This window comes from Chroicocephalus ridibundus, chromosome 5 (assembly GCF_963924245.1).
Source record: "Chroicocephalus ridibundus chromosome 5, bChrRid1.1, whole genome shotgun sequence".
Lineage (NCBI taxonomy): Eukaryota > Metazoa > Chordata > Aves > Charadriiformes > Laridae > Chroicocephalus > Chroicocephalus ridibundus.
In genome coordinates, this window is record NC_086288.1 from 13,158,191 (window position 1) to 13,164,757 (window position 6,567).

Consider the following 6,567-nt stretch of genomic DNA (forward strand, 5'->3'; position numbering starts at 1 on the left):
CAGCCTTTCCTTATGTTTTCTCTCCCCGGCCCACCTGAGGAGGGGAGTGATGGAGCAGCTTTTGGTGGGCACGTGACACCCATCAGCGCTTCGGTGCCTGCCTTGCCCTCCTCTCCTCTGCGATCCCCACAATTGCCATGATGGCTCATGGCCTCTTGTGCCTCTGTGCTGGGTGTAGGTGCGCAGAGGCTCTTCCCTCTACAAGGGTGCAGAAGGGACTGGTTTGGCCTTGGCGTTGCCCATCGACCCTCCGTAGCCCCGAAGTGGAAGGGATGAGCGCTTGCTAGGTATTTGCCTTATCTCGAAATCGAGCTGTGTGGAAGGTGACGCTCGGGTCAGGGATGCTGCGTGGGCTGTCCTCGAGTGGTGGCACAACCCTCTGCTCACGCCACGGAGGTGCTGTGGGTTTGTTGAAGTAAACGATACCTAACCCAGGAACTGATGCCTTGAAAGCCTAAAATTCCTAACCCGGGAATGGATGCCTTAAAATCGATACCTTCTTAGGGCTGGCTTTTGCTGCAGGCTCTCGGGTGTTTTCCTTCCAGCCCCGAGAGGGCATCTCCCCCCTGCCGGAGCGCCGGCAGTGCCCGGAGGGGCCGGGGCCGGGGCCGGCGGCTCCCGGCGGGGCGGGCGGAGCAGCCGCGGCCCCTGCGCGGCTGCCGGTAGGGCACAGCCTCTCCCAGCCCCTTCCCTTACTTTTCGCACCGACTCTGAACTCTTTCCCCCGCTCCCCGCCCCGGGAGGCGGAGCCGGAGCTTCCCCCGTACCTGCTCGGCTCCGCCCGGGGACGCCGCCGCCGCCGCCGCCGCCCAGCAGCGCCGGTGAGGGCCGCCGGGACGGGCCGGGGGCCGCCGGGACGGGGGGTAGCAGCCGTCGGGGGGGTCCAACCCGCAGCCCGGGCGGCCGAGGGAGGGGGAACGGGGCCGGTGGCGGGGGGGTCTCTGTGCCGGGTCGGTCTCCTCGGTGCCTCCGGGAACGGCGGGCCCGGCCGGTTGGAGCAGCCGCCGGGGTGCGCAGCGTGTGGTGGCCCGGCAGGGAGGGGGAGAGCCGGGTCTGGGGTACCGGAGGTGTCAGGGAGGGGGAGAGCCGGGTCTGGGGTACTGGAGGTGTTGGGGAAGGGGAGAGCCGGGTCTGGGGTAGCGGCGGCAGTGGTGGTGGGGGAGAGCCGGGTCTGGGGTACCGGAGGTGATGGGGAGGGTGAGAGCTGGGTCGGGGGTACGGTCAGTAACAGGGAAGAGGGAGACCTGGGTCTGGGGTACCAGCAGTGTCAGGGAGGGAGAGGGACGGGACAGAGACACCGCTCAGATGGGGTACTGGAGGTGGCAGCAGCCCCGGACAGCCGGTCCCGCTGGTGCATCCTGAGAGGTGGTGGAGTCTCCAACTCTGGAGACATTCAAAACCCACCTGGACGCGTTCCTGTGTAACCTGCTCTAGGTGACCCTGCTCTGGCAGGGGGGTTGGACTAGATGATCTCCAGAGGTCCCTTCCAACCCTATGATTCTATGATCCTGCCCGGGAGGGTGTCACAGCTGCCGCCGAGCGAGGCACAGGGTTTATCTTCTCCAAGTGACAAACCCCAACCAAACCCTTTCTGGGCGGCAGAAACCCCAGAGGAAAAAAGGTTATCGGTGGGGTCGGAAGCGAAGATCACACATCTCTAGGCAGAAACATCTGAGGGATTTCTCAAAAAGACCGCTCACCTTTGCTCGCTTTCCTTTCACTGCTGCCGGCCAGGAGGCGATGAACTCTGTCCTCCCGGTGAACGTGTGGTCCTGCCATCACCAGGTGCCACACTGACCGGTGCTCGCTGGGTGCTGATGCTCCTGTCCCTTCTTTCTCCTGCCTAGGAAAAGCCATCCTCCCCTTCGCCAAAGGCCCACGGCGCCGCTTCCCAGCCTCCGCCTTTCGGGCTTGATGTGTGAATCAAAGCAGGATGGATCGCTACCGATACTTCATCTTTAACCAGAGGAACATGGTGGTGCTGGGTCTGTTCCAGATCGCCTTCAGCACGGTGTGCGTCGTCAGCGGGTTCATAGATGCTGTTTTCAGAATGGAGTCTGAGCTGGGCAAAACCAGAGCTCCAATTTGGGCTGGGATGGTAAAGTTGCACTGTATTTTTTTTTTATGCGTTGTTTTGTGGTTTGGGTTTTTTCCCCCCAAGTGCTTGGGGGTGGGAGGGAGGCCAGGACTTCTTGCCATGCCAACTCTTCCCTGCTTTCCCGCTTTGAACACGGATAATCAAAGTTTCCTCATCGTGGTATAGGCGGGAGACTGCAAGCAGGCTTCCCTCTGAAGGAGCTAAATAAAATACATTTCTACTGGGTAATGGAGAAAATGGGGCACAGCAACAACTGACGGGGTTTTTGGCAGAAGGCCACCAAAGATTAGGAGGGGAAGGGTTCATCCTCACGTCAGGTAGATGAACGTGTGGGTGATGAGCTGTGTCCCGCAGCACAGTGCTGCTAATTCTCTGTACTGTGACGAGGAGCGGGCAGCGGGCATCCCCAATCCCCGGCGTCCAGTGCCCTGATGTTACTGGCCGTACCCTGGCGCGCCGCGACGCAAGGGACCGTACTGAACCTCTCTTTTCCATCCAGGGGCTGCCCGGCCCCTTGCAGTAATGGCTTTCTTCCATCTGCAAGATGCATAAGAACTTGGGAAAGCAGTGCGCGGTTTTAGCACTTTAATCGGACTTATTTAATCAGTTTTATTATTTGGCCAGAGCCGTAAAGCCAGTCGGAGGATTGCTGCCCTGGGGGTAGCGAGCGGGCAAGACGCATTTCACGCAGTGGCCTGCCCCGAGGAGACGCTTCAGAGGAAAGCGGTGCGAATCCGCAGTTCTCTTTCCATTTCTGACCTCAGTTACTCTGATCCGAGCCTTGAGGGCCTTTCATCTGCTCTGTGGTAGTTTATCTTCCGAATCTGATACTTGTCTCCCAGTTACCAGCTCCTTTTGTGCTCTGCAGGTGATGGGAGTCCCCGGCGTCCTGGCTTTGTTTTCCTCTCAGAGGAAGAATCCAGTTCTGGTAAGCCTGGAGGGGTGGGCTGGGGGGGATTTTGTGTGTGTACCCGGTGGGGGATAAAATGTTGTCAGGACGGTTTTGGTAGGGAATGAGCTGTCTGGGCCTTCTGCAGGACCGAGAGCTTATTTCCTTGAGTTATCTTCGCGAAAGCCGCTACATTCCTCCAGCAAAAGGAGGCTGCAGCGTTACCCCGCTTTCTGCTGCAGCAGACGAGCGCGGGCTTTAACAACAAGCGAAAATCTGCAAAAACGCTTGCTTTTGAATGCGTTTCTTTTGTTGTTCCTTCCTGTTGTTAAGAATTGTGTAGGCTAAATTAGGAAACAAGTGAATTGACTTGCATTTCCTAGGCAGATCTCTCCAGCCATGTAAACGCCAAGAGGGGGGATAGCGTTTATAAGGGAGAGATCTCTAAGGACAAAGTCTTTGGGTCCAGCTAGCGCCTGTGGTTAAGATTTGGCACTCGACTGGAGCTCAGAAATTCGGTATCATGGAAACCTTTAGTGCACTGTGTTTGGCTTCCAAGTGACTGTTGCTACTTTTTAATGTTACGGGAGGTCAAAGGCTGGTACCTGCAGTGCCGCTTGGTACATCTTGTCTGTACCGGTTGCATTGATTTGTCAGCGGATAGTTTTAGTTCCTGCTCCCCTTCTTTTTCTCCTTTAACTTCTCTGTCTAGGTCAACGTGCTGATAGTCGCTTCCATCGTCTCTTGCCTTGCCGTCCTCACCGTAATAGTGTACAGCTCCCTCACCCTGACCTATGGTGAAGAGGAGGAGCTGAGTTCTGCCCCGGTCCACGTTATCCATACGGTAAGTTATGGATACCACGCTTATTCCCGGGGAGCATGGCTGGCTGAATCTGCAAACATCACTGGGCATGACTCTGGAAATAGCAGCAGACCTCCAGGGCGCCTAAATTCGAGTTTGAAGTGGTGCCTGCAGCAAGTTTAAAAAAATAAAAAAGTGGGTATGTCTGCAGTTAAGTATCAAGTTAGGTGCTGAAAACCCCAAAACCCACGCAGGGCGAGATAGACATTTCATAGCTGGCTCCTGCCCTTCGCTGCTGCAGCGTGGCTAGTGTCGGTGGCTACAAGAACTAATGCCCAGCTTGCCTGGATGCTCGTCCGCGAAGCAGCTGGTCCCCGGAGGCGTCCACACGGGGTGCGCACCTGAACACCCTACAGCCGGGTGAATTGCTGATGATGATGAGAGTAAAAGGGTTCGGGCTGTGCCAGGGAAAAGTCACGGTGCTGCTCACGAAGAGGCGGAGGTGCTGGCCGTGTCCCTGGTTTGAGGCAGCGGTCGCCAGGCCCAGATCCTTTCCAGCACGCGCCTCGGGTGGTCACGTCGCAGCAGTTACAGCTCAGCTGGTTTAAACGGGGTGTTTTTCAAGTGTATCCCCCACAGTAAAGCTGGGAAGAAGGAATGAGTTAGCCCGTTTGTCCCTCAAACCTGGTGCAAGCTGATGGCTCCCCGGGAGGATGAAGACGTCCCAGGTAGATGAAACTGTTCAGGAGTTTATTGCAGGACAAGTGGAAATGTCAGGCTGCTGAGGTGCAGCACGGCAAGAAGACGTTTCCTGTAGCCAGCGTGAAGAGGAGCAGCCGTTCCTTGGGTTTCCACTCGTTGTTAAACCTATTTCCAAACCTGGCGCTGTTGTATAGCGTCTTACATTTAACGAGGAGCCTTATTTTACTGCTTGCTCTTTTCCTAGTTGAGGTTCACGCTTGGCTTGTTCTTCCGAGCACGGGAAGCAAAGCCTTAAATACCGCTGACTCTGAAGCGGCCTCCTACGACGCAGTCGCACCATTGGAATATTTTTTGGTGGAGACCTTCACGTTTTGAATATGGCTTTAACTTTTTCCCCCCCCCCTCCTGCTTGCAGAGATTCGTACTTAATAAAGTGGTGAAGGGTGCTAACGTAGCCATGCTAGCCGCATCGATTGGCAGTGCTGCTGTTGTGCTGGTGATGGCTTATTTGGGATGCCGGAGTCTTCCACGCTGCTCGTGCTACGACAGCGAAACGGGGATGGTGAGTGAGGAGCCCAGTACCTTTGTTTGTACCGAGCGTGGGTAGGAGAGGGAGAAACTGGGGGGAAAAATGTGGTTTTCTTCTATAAACCTACCTTCAGCTCTACCTCAGTCATCTGGGGCTAATTCTAAGAAATTAAGTGGATATTAGAAAGGTTTTATCCTTTTTGTGTTTTTCCTTTTACTACCTCCCTCTTACTGACTGTCTTGTGTAAGACGTAGCATAAGTTGTTTCCGTTTTCCAAAGCTGCTGTGGTCCCATTTCCTATGGATTCCTGCTCTCTTCAAAAACTGCTCCTCCTTCTCTCACCCTTAAACCAACGATTGCTCCTGGTACAGCATTTCAAAGACTTACTGGTACTCACACACCCGGACGCCTTATCCCTAGAACTACAAATTCAATGATAAAAATATCCCTGTACCGTGTGTGACGTGTGGGGCGGACGACACACCACGTTTCACTGCTGATTTGTGAGGACCTGCTCATAAACCACCTCCTCATTTATGAGGACCACCTCAAGCGATGGGGCGCACACGCTGCGTGTCTCTGCTGGGGGAGCTCGGTAAATACCCGCTGCTTCTCTACTAGCGTGATTCTGATGCAGCGTTGAACGTGTACATCCGACCATCTCGTCTGGTAAGGAATTAGTGGGTACAGGTTACGAGGCAGCTGCCCTTGACTAAAGACACCAAGCGTCTAAGGTGAGGCTGCTTTAAACTTTCAAACCAAAACTTGTTAGGAGGGGTGGACTACGCAGGCTTTTTAAATGAGTTCGAGTGTATCTTCTTGAACAGTCGGAGATGAGTGTTTTGATGGCGTTGTTTCATTCATAGGAATGGTTGCAACCTAGTGAGGACCAAAATCAGGCTGTGGAAATGGTTTGCGCTGTACAAAGTGAGTAACTCCTTCCCTCCGCGGATTTGGATATTCACCAGGGCTCGCGGAAGGAACATCCTGAATAAGCTTTACATCCCGGGCCAAAATCCTGATAACCGAAATACTCCGAGCCAAAAGGAACTCGGGATTTTGTGCAAGTGTCTACACCTGGTTTAGTGGTTTCCTCTTTCCTTCCCCACACAGGTCCTGGGGGCAGAATTTTTAACTTCCCAGATCGGTTTCCAGCCCAGGACTTAGATGCAGAGGAAGACGCGTCCAAGCCTCCGCCGTACATCAGAATGGCTTGACAAAGTGGTCGAACATTTTAAAGCTGCTAGTCTAAAAACGTGGCAAGGCAGATGTAAGGCGTCCTTCATCTTTAAAGGTGGTTAAGCACTTTTCCTTGGCCTGTCGGAAAACACACACAGAAATGGAGAACTATCGAACGCCAAACCTTCAGCAAAGGCGGCAGTGCGAAGGGGAAGATCCGCAGATGGTTTTGGACATTCAGACTTTGTATAGTTAAAATACCTCATTGCCTCTGGAAAGCGGAAGCATTTTTTCCTCCATCTTTTGTACTTCGATTGTGTTTTATTCCACCAGAATTCGTCATGCAATTTGTCTAGCAGTGCTAGCCT

At 54.5% G+C, this 6,567-nt stretch overlaps 1 protein-coding gene across 3 annotated transcripts; it reads left to right on the top strand.

Moving 5' to 3' along the window:
• The first annotated feature begins 714 nt into the window (after nucleotides 1–714).
• On the top strand, nucleotides 715–6,567 carry LOC134515913 (uncharacterized). Of its 3 annotated transcripts, none has more exons than XM_063335524.1 (7): nucleotides 715–821; nucleotides 1,848–2,098; nucleotides 2,967–3,026; nucleotides 3,700–3,831; nucleotides 4,907–5,053; nucleotides 5,887–5,947; nucleotides 6,134–6,567. In XM_063335524.1, exons 2-7 carry the CDS (start codon nucleotides 1,934–1,936, stop codon nucleotides 6,235–6,237), a joined length of 669 nt encoding a protein of 222 aa, XP_063191594.1. In that variant the 5' UTR covers nucleotides 715–821; nucleotides 1,848–1,933; the 3' UTR covers nucleotides 6,238–6,567. The 3 variants fall into 3 exon arrangements, 1 of the variants encoding a protein (XP_063191594.1); XR_010071163.1 differs by lacking the exon at nucleotides 715–821 and adding an exon at nucleotides 5,300–5,689 and having other exon boundaries at nucleotides 6,134–6,209; XR_010071162.1 differs by lacking the exon at nucleotides 715–821 and having other exon boundaries at nucleotides 5,300–5,947; nucleotides 6,134–6,221.

Coding starts and splice junctions, on each gene's coding strand:
- LOC134515913 (XM_063335524.1), top strand. CDS start 1,934: ATGGATCGCTACCGATACTTCATCTTTAACCAGAGGAACATGGTGGTG. Junction 5,054..5,886: donor ACGACAGCGAAACGGGGATG/GTGAGTGAGGAG, acceptor TTTCATTCATAG/GAATGGTTGCAACCTAGTGA. Junction 5,948..6,133: donor AATGGTTTGCGCTGTACAAA/GTGAGTAACTCC, acceptor TTCCCCACACAG/GTCCTGGGGGCAGAATTTTT.